At 48.5% G+C, this 19,616-nt stretch overlaps 1 protein-coding gene across 5 annotated transcripts in view; it reads left to right on the top strand.

Annotated features, from left to right (window-relative positions):
* The window catches only part of gulp1a (GULP PTB domain containing engulfment adaptor 1a), a 485,247-nt gene extending 466,288 nt beyond the window's left edge, over positions 1–18,959 (top strand). For all 5 annotated transcript variants that reach the window (XM_084309768.1, XM_084309769.1, XM_084309770.1 and 2 more), the window contains 2 exons: positions 6,310–6,404; positions 18,111–18,959. In XM_084309768.1, the coding sequence (XP_084165894.1) occupies positions 6,310–6,404; positions 18,111–18,182 (167 nt within the window). In that variant the 3' untranslated portion in view covers positions 18,183–18,959. The remainder of the gene's footprint in view (positions 1–6,309; positions 6,405–18,110) is intronic.
* The last annotated feature ends 657 nt before the right edge of the window (positions 18,960–19,616 follow it).

Below are 19,616 nucleotides of genomic sequence, written 5' to 3' on the forward strand. Positions count from 1 at the left end.
GGTTATGTATATAACCCAGTTCTGTGAGTTATGGTGCGCTCAGCACATGGACGCCGCTGCGGCCCTTGATTTTTCATTGTGGTGAAATTTGTTGGGAAGGAGATGAGTGTGGCCCCACCCCTGCTTATGTAGTTAAGCGGATGGGGGTGTGGCCAGATGAATGCTGGCATGTAAAGGTACATGGTGGAATTTTTTATTCAGTGTATATACGCTGAAGCGAGATATATGCAGACAGGTGCTGAGCGCACCATAACTCACAGAACTGGGTTATATACATAACCCTTCGTTAGTTAGATAGTCAATTATAACACTACCTTATCATGCATACTGCACCTTATGTGATACTGTGAATACTGTATATTTCAGTTAGTTAGATAGTAAATTATATTGACTTATTTGTTTACACTGCTTGTGTTGTTTTTACTACCTGTAAAAGATAGGTCAGTTGTTACTTTTATTGTAGCTGTTAATTGGTTTTGATTCTCATATCCAACTGCCAATACTGAAGCATCTAAAACGTTAGGTTATGACTATAACCAAGTTCTGTTAGTATAGTGACGCTCGGCGTCACTCTCTGCACTGTCCTCGCACACGTGCACGCGCACTGAATAAAGACCACAATGTACCTTTAATCCCAATATTTGTCTGACCACACCCCTATCAGCTTACCCATATAAGCAGGGGTGGGGCCACCCACTCGCCTCCTTCCCAAGCTTTCACCACAAGGCGAGATCAAGGGCTGCAGCGGCGTCGGACGCCGAGCGTCACTATACTAACAGAACTTGGTTATAGTCATAACCTAACGTTCTGTATCGTATAGCTCTCGCTCAGCGTCACTCTCTGCACAAGGGAGGCCGAGCGACAAATACACCCCGCTGAAAGCCCCCCACAACGGACCCGACCGTGAGAAGAGGCACTCAAGCAACTCAACGCACAGGGTGAGCAGACCGTGGCTTGACCCCACGACTACACACACGCACAACCCGCATGCCACCCGGGAACGGAGGGAACAACCTCGTTACTGCCCCCAGAATCACGGGGTCAAGGGCAAACCCAACCCCGTGGCAAGGCCGTAGCAGCGGAGCGCGAAGGAAGATCCAGACCCACCAAAGGGACTGGACCCCCTGGAACGGGGGCCCGGAGAAGTCCATGATGCCAGCATCAAGACCCCACCAGGTGGGCACTTAGTGACCCCGCCCCCCACATCGCCAGCGTATTCGGACAAAGGCCCCTCAGCCGAGCGGGCCCTGTCCCCCCAATAGTACACCGCCTGGCACACTGACCCTGCAGAACAGGCAGTCAGCATGGCCGTAAGCACACAAAAAAGGTTAACCAACGGAAGCAGGCAGCGCACCGGGGAAAAACCAGGCAACAGGCTGTTAACCCTAGCCTGGAGACTGCGGACGAGACAGGCGCCAGAGGGGACAGCTGAACACAGCCGCACCGGCGGAAGGGGCGTAAGCTGGCGGTGTTGCATGACCAAGCCTCCATTTAAAAAGCCCCCACCCAGAGGGTTGAGGCAGAGAAGGCTGACACGATTGGCAGACGTCATGAACGTGCAGGGGCACCCTCAACCGGTGAACCCGGGAGTTGACACTGCTCCAACACACCAGGGAATCAACCACCTTGGTGTTACCCAATGCTGTGGTTGTTCCTATAACCCCTCAAGAAAAAAACTCCAAAACACACCTGCGGGTATACACCGGCTATACCGCAGTACAAGTGTTTCAGTTTTCAAAAAAGGGTTAACCCAGGCCTACGGGTCGACGAAACATGACTTCGGACCGGGCCCGGCGATACGGGAAGCACAGGGTCACCAGAGGAGGTCAAAGACCACCCCAACAGGCCCCTCTTCGCCATGCGTGAGAGAGGAGCGAAAAAGAATGGAGAACCAGCCCCAAGCACACCGTACTTGGTATTCCCAGGCGGTCTCCCAACCAAGTACTAACCAGGACCAACCTGTGTAGCGGCCGAGATCTGACGAGATCGAGCGTGTACAGGTTGGCATGGCCGTAAGCCATTACGACAGTGCTGAGTAAAAAATGTACCCAACCAGGGTCTCCATAGCGCTTAACCCTGTGACACCCAGACCGACCTGGCATTTTTCCCCCTGAAAAAAGCCCAAGTCCCTCAGGGTACCAGAACAGCAGATCTGCATCCCCGGCGGACAACGGGTTCAACTGATCCGGACCAGCGTGACCAGAACCAGTCCCGTGCCCTAACCATGCCGACATGCCTACTCCAGGAGAAGGGGCAGATATGCGTGTTGATCTTAAACATGAAAAGAAGGCGCCACCCAGACGTTCGGGCGAACCGCGCCCGGTGGCCCACCCCCAGGGCGTGAGACCCCTCTACATATGTTCAGATCCATTCCGTCATCATCCCCCAGATATGAACGAGAATCCGTCAATAACCAAACCAGGTCGTCGGATTTGGTCGTCGGAAGACAAAAAAAACTCCATCCCAGTTGCTTTATAAAAACGCCGTTTTAACCTCAAGCAACCAAGGCGTGCCAGTCAGTCGCCTGTTTACAGAACACCCCGAGCTAGCACTATACGTGCGTCGGGACACACCCACATCAATGAACAGGCTATTTAGACCTGTCATTGAATCCCCAAGGCGCCCAGGGGAACGACAAGAGGGGTGTGATACTTCCTAATTCCAACTCTTTTTAGTAGAAAAGAAGGAAGCACCAACAGTATGTATCCCAGTCTACACAGCCGGGGGTAAAAATTGTTCACATTTTTACATCCCACCACCCTCCCATAGGAAGGAGACGGGAATCCCCAGAGAGACTTCCCACGCGAGCTGTACAGAATATATTGCACCTTGAGCCATGTAAAAAATTGGTTTTAGGGCTCTCCGGGGAGGAGGCACTGAACCCATACACACTCAATAATCTAATTGAATCGAATACATACACAATAGAGTAGGACTCCTTCTAGAGGGTCCACTCACCTTGACAATCTGAGGAGGAGGCTCTGTAATCTGAAGGAGGCTCCCTCCTCACGGAAGGCGTCCCAACTCACAGAAGGCCCGAATAGGAGCTTGGTGAGGAGGAGCCCTGACCACCCCCCGAAACAGATCCATCACATGGACCTGAACAGCACACGGAAGTCCTACCAACAGAGACGCGCACGGTGACGTACTCTATGGCGGGGGGATTTCTGCGGTGCACACGCCCAATATTCCAGGCCGTGGGACCAGGAACCCCCCCCCTCACCCTGTAACGTGCCGAACCGCAACGTGACAGGAACCTTGAAGGACAGGTGGGTTTACCCCTGACCAACAGAAAAAAGGGGGAGGAAAGGTTACCAGTTCACCCCTTTACGACCCCACACCCATGATACGATGTAATGACAAAAAGAGAGTATGACACAGTCATAGTCAGCTCTATGAAACGTCTGACAGCTTCACACAGCGCATGAGCTAACCTGCTATCTGATTTTTACTAAGGAAAAAACACAGAATAGAGAGGGCTCTCCAAGAGCCCCGGTACCAAACTTACACATGTGCTTCTGTGGCCAGTCCAACCCAGTTGTAGGTCACATGACACACACAACCCATCATCACCTACAAAAAATGGCAAAAACACTCTACAGAGGAACGCCGTTTTTCATAATGAGAGAATACATAATTCTCGATTAGTATCGGCCACAGGCCTTGCTAAGCACACACGAAAGCGACCAAACAATTTTTTCTTTTAGGAAAATAAAGTGTCTCCAGCAGTAGCACAACCTCAGCAATCAAGCTAAGGGTTACATCGTATCCCTACCACACAGTGACACAATGTAGTGCAACAACATGTCTGAAAGGAGGATGAAGAAGTCCCCAGGGAACCGGGGGGAAACACAATCCTCCTACTTTACCCTTAATACGGCCAGTTAAAACAGGAAAAACCTGTTAATATGTGAACACACTGTTCATTGTCATTACAGGCTGAGAAAAGAATCATTCTTTACTCATTTTGTCACCAAGCATAGCTTTATAGGTTAGTTAACCCCCTTAGTTGTGAGTACACGGTACATATAAACACACATGATGTTTCTCAACACAACAAACCAGATCATTTTCACATCTGTAACAACAACCCGATTTGCATGGAGAAGCTAAATACCAGTGACAAGACAATTCACACATAACTCGCGTCGTATCCTAAATGTAGTGCAGCAACACTCGTTTTTGGAAAACATCGTTATTTACAAAACATTTAGAAGGGAAAGCCAGAAGAAGTGTACAAGGTCTGGCCAAACCTTGCCTACCCGGAGCATAGATCAAGCGAAGTGCAGTCTCAAGGCACCGTAGTAAACACAGCCGTCCTGTGTTGTCGATCTGGGCAGCGTCGCCGCTCTATCCCGTCGCTACGGTCACTCTTGTTGACGCAGTCCTTGCCGTCTTGGCCCAGGGCAGGTTCGACGAACATCCTCTGTCAAAGATGACGTCGTAGTCAAGAGTGTTTAAAACATGTTATAATCAAAGCACGTTCAACAGAGTAGCATTAAGCTAACGGCCGCTCTAACCGTCGGTCGCTACCGCTCCTGCCCGCGAGACGCCGAGCGAACGGCGCACGCAACCAGAGGGGAGCTTCGAATCCCCCCCGCCTCTCCCCATGAGGGAGAGGGGAGTTGGGAACCGCGGCGGCGTGCGAGGGGCCAGAGCCACCCCGCGCTGAGCCTCGGCCGATAGCAGCAAGCTAACATTTCCTAGCCTAGCCAGGTAGGCCACCTAGTGATCACAGCAGGCTAGCGCCGCAGCTAACAGCTGACTGGCTAACAGTAAGCCACCACTAGTACGTAAGCTAAACAGCTATCACCTGAACTTGTACACAATGATATAACACTCACTCAGACAGGCCGCCGTTCTGAAACCCTCCTCACTTTTTAAGAGAAAAGAGAAACAAGATGTTAACACAGTTTTACAACGGTGATTTTACCAACACCCGACAGAGCCAGCACAATACCCAAATGGCCTGTAGCTGACTTTGAACACAGATCTTCCGCTACCGAACATCTATGCCCATATTTCCTCGTGAGGAATACTCTCATTTGGATATGAAAGATGGGGCTCACGGTGACAGAGAAAACATCCACTCGTCCAGAAAACACAGGGATCACCAGTGTTAATGGTCGTGGCCCACTAGTTAAACTATAATGGGCTTCAGACCAAGGTCTTCTGTCGCCTAAGAGGCTGAACAAAGGACCCTAGTCTGGGGCCGGTTTTCATAAACATTGTCAACTAGCCCCCATAGCACTAACAGACAAGTGGAGCTTGCCAGCAAAACATAACTCACCAAACCTGGAAGCCACCGCTTCTCACAACAGCGGCGCGTCCTACAGCCCAGCTGTGTCTTTACCGCAACCAGCACACAGCAAGGACTGCAGTTGGAAAGGCATGTAGCGGCGCGAACTCCCAATACGAAAACCGGTGGAGGATTTTTAGAATGATCATCATCTTCCAGACACTCCAGTACGAAGACAATATCGCCGTATTTTCTCGAAAATAGTGAGAGAGAAAATAAAGATATGATGTCAACGTATCCTTGTTTTCCAACTCTTCTCCTACCATCACATCACTTCAAGTGGGGATCTACCGAGGCACTTCCTTGTGGTGAAAGCGAGAAGGAGGCGAGTGGGTGGCCCCACCCCTGCTTATATGGGTAAGCTGATAGGGGTGTGGTCAGACAAATATTGGGATTAAAGGTACATTGTGGTCTTTATTCAGTGCGCGTGCACGTGTGCGAGGACAGTGCAGAGAGTGACGCAGAGCGAGAGCTATACGATACAGAACTCTCCATTGAACCAAATTATTTTAGCTGGGGTGTTGGCTCTCTTTCTGTGCAATGATAGAGGACATTTTATAAGCTGATTGGACGAGTTGGCAGCAGAAAATGTCCCAGCTCTCTCCAATGCAACCGCACTAGTGATAGTAGTCATACCATCTCACTGAAGGAAAAAGGAATAATTCTGAAGGAAATAGTATTCTGTATCAAAGTATTATTTTATTTAATTTTTTTAAATACATTTTTATTTAAATTATCTTTTTTTTGTATTTAGTCTTTTTATTTAAAAAACAGAAATAACACTTGTGAAATAAAAACACAATAAAAAAGAAGAAATAACAAACTAAATGAAAATAACACAAAACTAAAAGGGGCATTCAAAAAAGTACATTTTCTGTTCTTAGTTGTTTCTGAATCTTTTAAATCTAACTTCTGTAGGATGTAATCATGGACTTGAATTCACTTTCAAATTCAAATCAATGTGCAGGATATTGGACCTTTAATGTATTTTTTCCTGTCTGTTCTTTCAGTGAAAGACCTATTTGGCGCTGAGCCATTTGATCCCTTCACCTGTGGGGCTGCTGACTTCCCGCCAGATATCCAGTCAAAGCTGGATGAGATGCAGGTGACCGCGTGTCTGTGAACAGTAGAACTTGGCCACTATGGCCAAACCCGTATAGGACCAGACTGGAACCCATGTGGTTGGGTAACACTGGATTTCTCACTTAATTCTTCAGTTCTGGAAAATGAAATAAAGTATAGGAAAATATATATATATATATATAATATTATAATAATAAAAAGTTTTGCCCTTAGGTTTGGGGTCTCAAAAAAGCGACACCCCTCGGACTCTCTTCAGGTTATAGACCACCGCAACACTTCCGGTATTCTGAAATCATCAGAGCGGGGGAGAAAATGAATTAATGTGGATGAGAGCCTTGACATACAAGTCGTTGTAGCTACGGCTGTGGGGGTGCTGGAGACATGACCCAATATACCTTTATACGCCCGAGTCTCCTGTGCCTGGTCACATATCATAACAGTGACTTAAAGTATATGTAATGTTCTATCTTGTTTATTTCAGTGTTTGTTCAGTGTTCTTGAAAGAATTAAGCACGTCAGGCATCCATGTTTTTGGACGATAAGGGCTCTTGTTATGAGTCATCCAGTCTAGTATGATGTTATTTGGCATTGGGTCACATACAGTATGTGGAGATATTTCAATACTTCTGCGTTTTGGTGGGACTAATGTCACAATGTTTTATTGCAAAGAACCTTTGACAGATAAGTAGCCTAATAATTCGATTGTCACCGTGGAAATGGGTTGTTAGAAATACTTTACACCTCTGCTGCACGGAAGTATGAATAGCAATTTCCCCTCTACCCAGAAGGAATTAATAGTTGTAGAAATGATAAGTTATGCTTCAAATATCACTGCTATTATTGGAGGCGGCACGGACACAATGTCCATATGAACCATAGAAATTACGTAATTATCCACGTAAAACCTGAAATCGAGAACAAACAAAACGTTTACAATTATAACGTGTTGCCTTTGGGAAATTAATATCCAACTGACATTTGCGCATGTTCCAACAAACCTCTAGATGCTTGGCTCCTTCAGCAAAACTGTTTTCTACCAATTTATTGCCAATAGGAAGCACTGTTGCACTACCCACTTCCTATCCGTGCACTCTTTCTACTTCCTCCTGCCTGAAATTCTGCTTTAACCCTCCCTCTCCACCTCTTCTCTCCCCTTTACCCTTTGCAGCGTCAGAGATGGTTTGTACCTTTATCCTAATTTGACCCACACCGACCTCTGTTTTTGCTGTGACAGTTTTTGTATCTTGGTCTTTGATTGATTGATTGAAAAGTTTATTAACAGATTGCAGAATGGGTACAGTACAGTACAGCTCAATACATACAATTGTTAAGGGGATGCAGACCAGAGAAAGACTTTCGACTTGTTTACATCAGGGTCCCCCATTTTCAATTCATCATTGAATGCAATGAGTGCTACCGCATGCTGTTGTTAACTACAAAGACCCTAGCCAAGTACATGCGACATGTTTAACTTTTCTACATCCGTGTACTCCGTTGCCCAGTAGCCAGCTCTCAAAATGTATATTTAATGTGAAGTGCAATTGCGAAGATGAGGGGCATAATGGTGTGTGGCCGGGATATTATAGTAGCATTTTTGTTACATCTATGTATACCATTAGGTCAAATCAATTGTCTATGAATTGCTTCGGGTGTACTCTACTACAGCAGATAGTTACCTACGTTTTGTTTGTATTTCTTTCAGTTCAGTTCAAGTGTGTCAGGCAAGAGGATGAATATAATATTTTTTTAGTAGTGAGGAAGTGTTCCGTCACTAATTCCAAACTGCTTGTTACTAAAAATGCTTTCTGAATTAAATTATTTCTTAAAGTCGTCTTTAATGTACAGTAGTATATATATATTTTTAAATGCTTCTCATTATAATCTCCCTTCAGACGCATGCTAGCCCCTTTCGTGACTGTGATGCAAGCCCTGCTTGAATACCAAAATATATCAGATATAAATTTCAAAGGTACTCACCGTTGGATTAGGGTTTCACACGCGGCAGGGTTTGAAAGCTCGGCGTTGCTAATAAACATTTAAAATCATTTTTATAAACAAGTAAAAAAATAACTGAGCTAGCCTTCACTAAAATGGCTGCTTCCGCATTTTGACGCAGGAGCGCTGTGATTGTTGGGCGCACCAGGCACGTGACAAAGCAGCCAGCAATCACAGCGCTCCTGCGTCAAAATGCGGAAGCAGCCATTTTAGCCAAGGCTAGCTCAGTGATTTTTTTACTCGTTTATAAAAATGATTTAAAATGTTTATTAGCAACGCCAAGCTTTCAAACCCTGCCATGTGTGTGTGTGAAACCCTAATGCAACGGTGAGTACCTTTGAAATGTATATCTGATATATTTTGGACCCACCGCTCGCTTTTAAGCAGTGCTTGATGGTGCACATTAACATGGCTAGTAACGAAAGGTTATGACTATAACCTAGTTATAAGAGTACTGGCTGAGCGTCTTGCTCTTCGCCATACCGAGATATACCTCATCTCCAGTACCTACTGTACTTCATTAACGAAAACAATGCACCCATGCACTTGACCAGGCCCCGCCCCAGTGTCCCCTATAAGACACCGGACATGGTCATACTCGCCCTTCCTCGGGAAAAAGTTTTCCATCATAGAAAAACCCAACCAAGGGACCTCAGGGCGCGCTAAGAGCGAGACGCTCAGCCAGTACTCATATAACTAGGTCATCCTAGTGAAGAGGGTGCGGCAGTCAACTCCACCAAAGTGCGAAAAAGAGGGAACTAGAGACCCCTAAAAACGCACAGCACAGGCGGGACCATGTGTGACACATCACCCCGTGGCACACACCCACACACCCCTGCTAACCCACCGAAGGGCGAGACGCAGGGGAGGTCCCAGACCTCAGAACCGCCTGGGAAACAGAACCCCCAGTCATGTCCATGAGGCAAAACCTAACGAAGGGACCCGGGGAGGACCAGGAGGACGCATCACAGATGTCCTCTACCGAAGCGCCCCCTAACAAGGCGGCAGAGGCCGCCACACATCCCTGCTAACCCACCGAAGGGCGGGACGCAGGGGAGGTCCCAGACCTCAGAACTGCCTGGGAGACAGAACCCCCAGTCATGTCCATGAGGTAAAACCTAACGAAGGGACCCGGGGAGGACCAGGAGGCCGCAGCACAGATGTCCTCTACCAAGGCCCCTCCTAACAAGGCGGCAGAGGCCGCCACCCCACGAGTGGAGTGCGCCCTGACACCCCCAGGGGGGGCCAGCCCAGCCAACGTATAGCAAAGGGCAATGCCCTAGCACAACCAATGTGACAGGTGCTGTTTGGACAGTGCCTTACCAGTGCGAGAGCCACCGTAACAAACAAAGAGCTGATCGTAGCCCTGAGGTCCTGAGTCCGGCTGAGGTAAACCCCCAAAGCCTGGACGGGACACGACCGGTGAAGGCTCGCCTCTAACTCGCGTGAGGAGGCGGATGAAATGCCTGAACCACAATATCCCTGGAGCGAAAAGAGCTCCGGAATTTTTTTTGGCACGAAGACTGGATTAGGCCTCAGAGTCGCACTGCTATTGACACGAATAGACAAGCACTCAGGCTGCACCGAGAGAGCACAAAGCTCACCCACGCGCTTAGCGGAGGTGATGGCCAGCAGGAATGCAATCTTGAAAGACAACTGTTCCAAAGACGCCTGCTCAAGAGGCTCAAACGGGGCCTCAGACAACCGGCCGAGGACCAGTTGGAGGTCCCAACTCGGAGACAGAGAACGTTCCACCGGCTTAAGGCGCCGAGCGCCAAGCAGGAAACGCTTCACAAGAGGGTGGCTGAATAACGTAACGCCCTCAAACCCCACAAGACAAGAGGATATAGCCGCGGCATATACCCTCACCGTCGAAGCCGGCAGTTTATCCAAAATAGACTGAAGGAAGGGGGGCAGGGGGCAGGACACCGGGTCCAAGCCCCCCACTCTACACCACTCTTGGAAAATACGCCACCTACCCGCGTAAACCGCGATAGTGGAGGGAGCAGAAGGGTCCATCCCCTCCAGACTCACCCTCTCAACAGCCAAACCATCAGCGCCTGGCCCAGCACAGGGAACTGCCACAGAGACCTGTGCGCCTGAAAGAGGGCCCTGTCGTTGCCCTGGACAGAGCATCAGCCATCACAATGTGTTTACCTGGTGTGTATATCAGCTCGAAATCATATCGTTGCAGCTTCATCATCAGTCTCTGTATGCGTGGTGACATCTCACTGAGGTTTTTCTTTATGATGGAGATCAACAGCTTGTGGTCTGTCTCTGCCACAAATCTTGGTAGGCCATACACATAACTGTGGAATTTTTCAAATCCATAGACTAGTCCTAAACACTCCTTTTCAATTTGTGCATAGCGACATTCAGTTACTGTCATCGTTCTCGATGCATAGGCAACTGGCCTCCAATCATCTCCATCCGCTTGTAGCAGCACCGCTCCAATCCCATTTTTGGATGAGTCAGTGGAAATATTTATCCTTTTGGACGGGTCAAAAAATGTCAACACTGGTTCCGTTGTGAGCAGTTTTCAGTGTTGTCCACTCCTCTTCATGACTGTCAGTTCACTTGAAGTCACACTTGTGGTGTAACAGCTGTCTGAGGTGCACTGTCTTCGTTGACAAAGTTGGTATGAACTTTCCAACGAAGTTTATCATTCCCATCATTCTCAACACACCTTGCTTATCCTCAGGTCTCAGCATCTCCACTATAGCTTTCACCTTGCAGATGTCAGGCTCGACACCTGCACTCGAAAGCTTGTCTCCCAGAAAGGTGATTTCTCTCACACCAAACTGGCATTTTGCTCTGTTGAGCTTTAGTCCATGCTTTTTGACATTTTGCAGAACCTTGATGAGTCTCTCATTGTGCTGCTCCAGTGTGGATCCCCACACCACCACATCATCCACATACACCCGTGCTCCCTCTATACCTTCCAGTATGTGCTCCATAGATCTGTGGAACACTTCAGGAGCAGAGCATATTCCAAAAGGCATCCTCTGGAACAAGTAGCGGCCAAACGGTGTATTGAATGTACAGTACTTTGTGCTGTCTTCGTGCAGTTTGATCTGCCAAAAGCCCTGTGAAGCATCCAATTTACTGAAGTACTTTGCACCGGCCATTTCACTTGTTATCTCCTCTCTTGTTGGAATCTGATAATGCTCTCTTTTTATGTTTGCATTTAGGTCTTTTGGATCCATGCACAGACGTATATCACCATTTGGCTTCTTGGCACACACCATCGAATTCACCCACTCAGTGGGCTCCTCCACTCTCTTTATCACCCCCAGTGACATCATTCGGTCGAGCTCTTGCTTCACCTTCTCTCTGAGCGGTGCTGGAACCCGCCTGGGAGCATGTATGACTGGCTGTGCATCCTCTTTTAGTTGGATCTTGTAGGTGTATGGTAAGACACCAAACCCTTTGAATACATCAGTATACTGATCCACTATTGTCAAGTTTCTTTAATAGTTGTCATACAGAAGTACAGAATACTTTCATACAAAATGCTTCTTACTGTTACTGTCTCTACGTCGTTCTGTGCATTTGTTTTTATGCTATACATCCTCTTGACTAAACCCAATTGTTCACATGCCTCATCTCCCAACAGTGAGTCATGTCCATCTGGAACCATTACAAACATGAGGTGATGCTCTTTGCCTTTAACTCTCACCTTCAGTCTGCACACTCTTGTGGGGATGGGCTGTCCATTGTAGGCCTTGAGTGGAATGGGATTAGGACGAATGTGGGGCTTCACCTTCATGTTTCTGATGTGAAGTTCATTTATCATGTTAGCCTTTGCTCCTGTATCCAGTTTGAAAGCAATTACAGCTCCATTTATATGCAATGGCTCGGTCCACTTGTCCTGCTCCACTCTATTCACTCTTGTCTGTTTGTCCTCATCCTGTGTCATCATGCCCACAAAGAAGGAATCACACAGGTCATTTTCCTCCACTGTGTGTACACGTTCACCTCTGCCTTGTTTCCCCTTGGCAAAGCATTGCTTGGAAAAGTGATTTTGTCCTTGACACTTATGGCACATTTTTCCATATGCTGGGCATTGTCTTGGTGCATGACGAGTACCACATATTTTACATTGAAAAGTGTCCGATCCCTTTTGTTGATTGTACCGCCTTTCCCCCTTGTTGTAGGGCTTCCTCGTTACCATAGCAACTGCTGCTCCGTCTTTAGCGTCTCCCGCAAATGTTCTGGCATGCTGTATTGCTAATTCACTTGCGTGACATATTCTCACAGCAGAGTCAAGGGTCAACTCTGTCTCCCGCAGTAACCTCTCCCACAGTTTCGAATCCAGTACGCCAAACACAATCTGATCACGGATCATAGAATCGTGCACATCTCCAAAATTACACGTTCTAGCTTTTAGCTTTAAGTCCGTTAGAAACACATCACAACTTTCAGCAGACTGTTGCATCCTCGAGCGAAACACATACCTTTCAAAGGTTTCGTTCTTCCTCGGCGAACAGTGTTCATCAAACTTCCTGACAACCCCCGCTAATTTCTCCCTGTCCTCTGCATCGGCGAACACAAACGTGTTATATACTTCCACAGCTTGTTGTCCCGCGATGGTCAGAAGCAGTGAAATCCGCCTCGTTTCAGACTTTCCTTCCAGTCCAACAGCCATCAAGTACAGCATGGAACGCTGTTTGAAGGTACGCCACTCATAATCCACATTACCAGTCCAATTCACAGCGTCCGGCGGCTTCACACTTTCCATCATGACGATTCGTGATTACACTCCTGGTACCATGTAATGTTTCTGTCCATCAATGAAGAAACTGGGGTTCTTTTAATATCATTTATTTAGGTCCTGGTAGTAGGTAGGTAGCATATTATGTCAACATGCAACAGGTGTCTCATTATCATACTTATAGAGACTGGGTCGTGGTACCCTGGTAGATGGGGCCATCTAGTGGTTAGTATAAATCACTACAGCGACAACCAAGGAACAGGCCACGGCGGGGCTATCAAGAGCTGGATCAGGACCGGGAACCACACAGCTGTGCCCCGGTCCGGCGCGATCAGGATCAAGGTCCTGCGCTCCCGACGTATCCGCTCCAACAACTGACCTATCAGATGTATGGGGGGAAAACGTACAGAATCCCGGGCGGCCGCGGAATCGGTCCCAGACCTGCCAGACTATGTCTGGACGTAATCCCCACTCGTCAGGGTGAGGACCGCCCCGCGACATCACACCTGCACCCATATTCACCCTGCCGGGGATGTGGAGAGCCCTCAGGCTGCGCAGATGGAGAACGCCCATAGCCAGCCGACTGCCGCCCGGTGCAGACGGGGGGAGCGTACTCCTCCCTGTCTGTCGATATACAACGCTGACGTCGTGTCGTCCGTCCTGATCAAAACACCGTTTGAGGACCAGAAGGACTGCCTTCAATTCCAACACATTGAATGTAGCGCAGACCGGGCAGCATGGTCTTGCCAGCTGCCCCCTACTGCATTGGCCCGACGCGTCCCCCCCCCCCAGTGAGGGAGGCGTCGGTGAAGACTGTGACGTGTGATAGCCTGTTGCCCATGGGGACCCCCCTGGTGAGGGCCCCAGGCCCTCCCCAGAGGTCGAGGTCCCCCAGTACTGACATGGGAACCTTAGCCGCTTCCACTTGCCTCTCACCGGGTCTATTTCCATACTGGAAAACCACCTCTGTATCCTCCTCATGAGGTGAAGAGGAGGACAAGAGGGACCACGGAATGAGCAGATGCCATCATACCGAGCAGGCGCATCACGGACAGCGCCGTAACCGTCCTAGAACGGAACCTCCCGAGCGTGTCAATAACATGCTCTGAGAGGGATGCCCATATAGACCTTGAGCTTAGAATAAGCCCAAGTACTCCACCCGTTGACTGGGAAGAGGAGTACTCTACTTCCAGTCTACAGCAAACCCCAAGCTTGTGAGGAATTCCACCACCTGCCTGGTATGAGACCTGACGATCTACCTTGACGCCAAGGACCAGTGCGGTCTCCACGCACTTGGTGAAGATGCGGGGAGCCAGAGAATAGCCGAACAGCAGCCTCTGGTACTCATACGCTAAACCCTGCAAAGGAAGCGTAGGTAAGCCCTAGGATGGAAGATCGGGGATGCGAATACGCATCCTACAGGTCTATGGAGGAGAACCAGGCCCCCACCTGACAGCGTTCAACAGGTGGGAGACGGTCCAAAATGCTGAACCTTCCATGGGACAGGTCCAGCATGGGTCTGACACCCCCCCTCCCGATTTCTCGGGCACCAGAGAATACCGGGAGGAAACGCCACGCATTGCGTCCTCCTTTGGGACCACAACGATGGCTTGCTTCGCCCACAGAGATTGGATCTCGTTGACCAGAGCTGTCACTGCTGGTGACCCTGACAATAGGGTCTGTACCAAACCTGAAAACAGGTGGGGTTGTGTAAACACAAGTCCCTGCCTCAGTGTTCTCTCCATTCACCTCGACATATGGTACTGCTGTAGCCATATGTGATGATACTCCCAAAACGCACCCGCCGCCATTTGGCGCTGGTCCGCTAGGAACTGTAGATAGGCGGCCCGGTCCCGCCCGCTGTGTGTAGCCAACCCGCTAACCGTGCGAGCAGAGCGTTCCGTGGAGTCGGGACATCGGACCCTGACACTACCCACGAGGCAATCGCACCCAAGGGGGGACCCCGACAGAAAGGGCCGGTTTGATACGGGGGAAGCTGACATCATACTAGGTGACAAAAGCTCCCCCACTGAACACCCCTCCAGCATGGACAGCTGAGGAATTGTTCTACAGCTGGACATGCAAGGTGTGAGGCCCCCACACTGCCCGATAGGGTGGGTTCCCACACACCGTAGCCCTGCAGTGATATTACTACCACCCAAATCACGCGCGCCTGCCAGACCACTGCCGGTCTTCCGGGAGTGGGAGGCACTAACGTGATACCCGGCCTGGCGAAGGCGAGGTCGGGGGAACCCGCACTGTTTGCCTCAAGAGGTCTCGAGCCCCCCTGCTGACAACCTTTGTAGTTGACAGACGTAACACCAGGCTCAACCAAACACAGACGCAGAACGTGTGGCGTGGGAGCCGCTTGACAGCACAACATTCTCACGGACAGACCCAGTCTAAGCCATCAACTGGGTGTCAGCACCTGTCCCCATGAGAAGCTAAACGTGGGGCCGCTTGTGCTTCATTGAAGACACGCGGCCCGCAGCCAAAGGAAACAAATCAGAGCCCTTATCCCGCTGGTGTTGGGGGGGGGGGGAGTGACCGGAGAGCGAGCTGCACACAGCTAGACGGCGACGTTTTTTTAGGGCGTGCTCATCTAATGTAGCCGATCCCTCGACCGCCAAGGCTGCCGGCCTTGCGGTCACCTGTTGACGTTGTGCCCAGGGTACCTCAGGCGGGGGAAACATGGCCGCTGGTTGAGGGCCTTGCCACAGCCGCTGGCGAGGCCGTGCTCTCACCTCTGGCTGCTCGGTGTGAGGCGGTGTGGGGCCTAGGTCAAATACCGCCCGCGCTCCAGCGGAAAGACCAAAGTCCCTCTGCGGAGAGGGGAGCCCTGAGGAGGGAAAGAAACTTCTCACCCCCTCAAAGGGAGACTAATCCAACCAAGATGTCTGTAAACAAGTGTTAACAGCATCCTAGCCCTCCCTGCGGTTATAGCTTGCGGCTAGGTCAAAGCTAATAACGTCAAAACCTTGCGCGATGTTTCAACGTCGGCTGGCCTTCAAGGCCCCGCCACCCGACACCATTTTTGACAGAAAAAACAGCAATTCGAACAATGTTACTAATCGCTGCTAATTCTATACCGTGGCGGTATAGGCTTAACAGCCCACCAGCCACCCGCCGGGCCGACTCACCTCATGGCGTCGGCCGGGCGGGGCACTGTTCCAACATGCCAGAGGCAAAGGACTGATGCCACCTGCTTCACAAGCACGGAGCACCAGTGGTGGTTGCAACCAGCAACCTCCACTGTGGTGTGCACCCATGAAGGGGTTAATGAATAAATGAACTAAAACTCCACCAACAGAATGGGCTAGCCCATACACACAATGTTAAGGGGATGCAGACCAGAGAAACACCAGTCCTGCACACCATTCATAAATTCACAAAAAGCACACCAGCCCTAGGCCTCAGCCCATTCACCCATGACAAAGGTAAACACAGATTGACCGTCAGCATGAATGGTTAAGAGGAGGGAAGACCTTTTTAAAAAGACAGCCCTCAGAGGGGAATCAAAAAGAACAGTAACCCAGCATCGTAGCATAGCGTTAGCCGCGCGCTCCAGGATAACCGGGAAAACGACAACATTTACCCAGATATCCTGCCCCTTGCGCCAATACACAACTCGGTTGTCTCACGGGACAACGAGCAGTATCACTAACGCCAGCATTGTTATGCCTAGTGGCGCAGACCCTACCTGGGTGCGGCCTAGCCATGACAGCTAGCCGCCGCGCGTCGTCCCTCGATCCGCTGTCAGAAGACGAGGAACCCCAGGACAGGCCCGATGCGCTGTCAGAACGTGCCGAGAAGATTCCAGGGGCTGGCAAATCTCCGGCGAAAACCCAACCTTGTTCAATTTCTCTCTGCATATCATAACAACTAGTTCATGGAATGCACTGCACGTCCATGATGGAAAACGAAAAAGAGGAAGGGCGAGTATGACCATGTCCGGTGTCTTATAGGGGACACTGGGGCGGGGCCTGGTCAAGTGCATGGGTGCATTGTTTTCGTTAATGAAGTACAGTAGGTACTGGAGATGAGGTATATCTCGGTATGGCGAAGAGCGAGACGCGATTGGCCAGTACGAATATATAACGTGGGAATAAGTGACTGCGTATTCAAGCAGGGCTTGCATCACAGTCACGAAAGGGGCTAGACGCATGCCTTGCGGAATTTTTTGTTTAAATGTGGAAAACGCATGATAACCAAGCATGAAACAGAACCAATAGGTCATTTTACATTCCTTTTGTGTCCCATTCTTTTTGTTTTGCATGGTTTAGAAATATTTAGCTAAAAGACTGAAGTCTTGGTCACCTCATAGCAGTGTGCAGATCACCTACGGAACTCAATTGTCTCTGTGCACCTGCAGCAGCCTACTGTATTTGACCGAGTGCAGTAATCAAACCACTCAACCTACTACTGTGTTTAATCTGTTAACATGTCATCGGATAGTAATTGAATATTGATTGAATTTGTTCTTCGACATGGAGCAGGTTGGTGTGTGGCGTCTTTGCTACTAACAGGCATTCTGGCAAAAAAAAATCTGCATGACAGCATACTACTCCCAACATGAGTTTAATAGAAGAAAGAAACACACTGGCGCGCCAGTGGCTCACCACGCTAGGGCGCATACCATGTAATTGCAACGTTGTGGGTTTGATTCCGTCCCAATACCTCTGTTGCATGTCAACAGCCTTCTCTCTACCCCCGACTTCCTGTCACTCACTGTCCTACGAAATAAAGTAGAAATACCCTTGTTTCCGTTTGTAGTAACGTCAAAATGTTTCATGTTCACTAGAGGTGCACCAATACAGTCTTTCTGACCACTGATTGAGTACTTCCACTCGAGTACTCGCTAGTACATATCATCAATAGGAATACTTCTGCTATTAAAACACATTGGAGCAGTATGCCATCATGCCAAATTATACTTTTTTGTTTAATAATAAGGTGGACGTACATCTATATACAGCATAACTTCCATCACTTACCAGGCTTCTTGTGCTTGTCTTTCAGGAGGGGTTCACAATGGGACTAACCTTAGAGGGCACAGTCTTTTCTCTCGACCCGGTAGACGGCCGCTGCTGATGCCAAGAAGACTCCTCCCTGTGTCTAACTCATTTGTAATGAGAATGTGCCAAATTTGAGGTCTTTAGTCAAGTCGAGATGTTAGCGCTGTATTTGCATTGACAGGGAATCTGGTTTTAGATAAGAGGTCAAATTCAAAATCCGATTATAGAGAAAGCACTATTTTTGTAAAAGAAAAAAAAAGATGGATGGAGTCGTTTTGAGACCCTTTGCTTTGTTGACCCTTTGTACAGGCAATGAAGGATGTAAATAGTACGACTATGTCCCATGGTACACACTCTGTGGCAAGACTTTTCATATGGTACGACTGTGTTGACATTTCTGTTGAATAGCCTATATGCCCCCTTTTAGTTCACCTTGTTAATACATTCCTTTTTGTATGCCAGGCACAGCCTGTCTAGACAAGTAAAATCGAATCTGTCTTATATTAACACACATACTGAAATGCCAGACTTTTAGCTTTTGCCCATGAGTTGACATGATGTAGCTCCTACTACTTACGTTCCCTTTTACACATTTATCTAGTTGATTGTAATTAATCACATTCTGACTATTTGTTTTACAATTTTTTTAAATAATTTTGTCTTGCTATACATTTTGAATAGGTTGAAATTCGCCATTTCAGTATTTACTTGCATCGGCATTATATTTACTTTCTCATCTATTTAGTGTCTTCTCCTCTTGCACCAGAAAGCACTTTTTGTGAAAGCCTCTGTCCGTACAGTATATACAGTATACAGTACCATTCCTGTTCTACTTTGTATGCAAATTATGACTTTGCTGTTACAGTTATTAAAACAAATGTTACAGCAGAAATAATCACAGATTTGTTCTGTAATTTGTTGTTATTTCATGAAACGCTAACCTTTTTATCGATTTGTTGTTTCTATATCATATCAATTACTACTGATGTACAATTCAATACAAAAAACACGGTTCTAAAAGGTTTCTTCCTCACACTGTTTTCACTTTCATGGGTAATATGCCGTATGGTGAAGGCTGAGAAGTGGCTAGTCGGGACTAGATCTTTCCTTGCGAACGGATACTTGGTCACCGCAGAGTTTTATTTGACGTAATAGGTGCGAGTTCGGTCACGTATCTTGCGCTCGACCAATAGCAGCTCTCTTTGTTGCGAGGATACGGACATCCTGTGTCAACAAATGACACATACTAACGTTACGGACGAAAATGGACAAAAAAACACATTCTAAAGTTCGCAAAAAGGTTTCTTTTTTTTATCCACTTTTTCTCCTCCTATTTTTCTTGTATTTTCCTACCATCCCAATTTTTTGTCGTTATGCCAATTCCCCCCTCCCCTTCCTGGTCGTTGCATGCATTTTCCCCCTACTTGCCGGTCTAGGGAACCCTGAAGTCTACCGCATGCTTCCTCCGATCCATAGGAGACAGCCAGCAGCCTCTTTTCACCTGGCAGTG

Source organism: Notolepis coatsorum (assembly GCF_963971535.1).
Source record: "Notolepis coatsorum genome assembly, chromosome: 3".
NCBI classification, from domain to species: Eukaryota; Metazoa; Chordata; class Actinopteri; order Aulopiformes; family Paralepididae; genus Notolepis; species Notolepis coatsorum.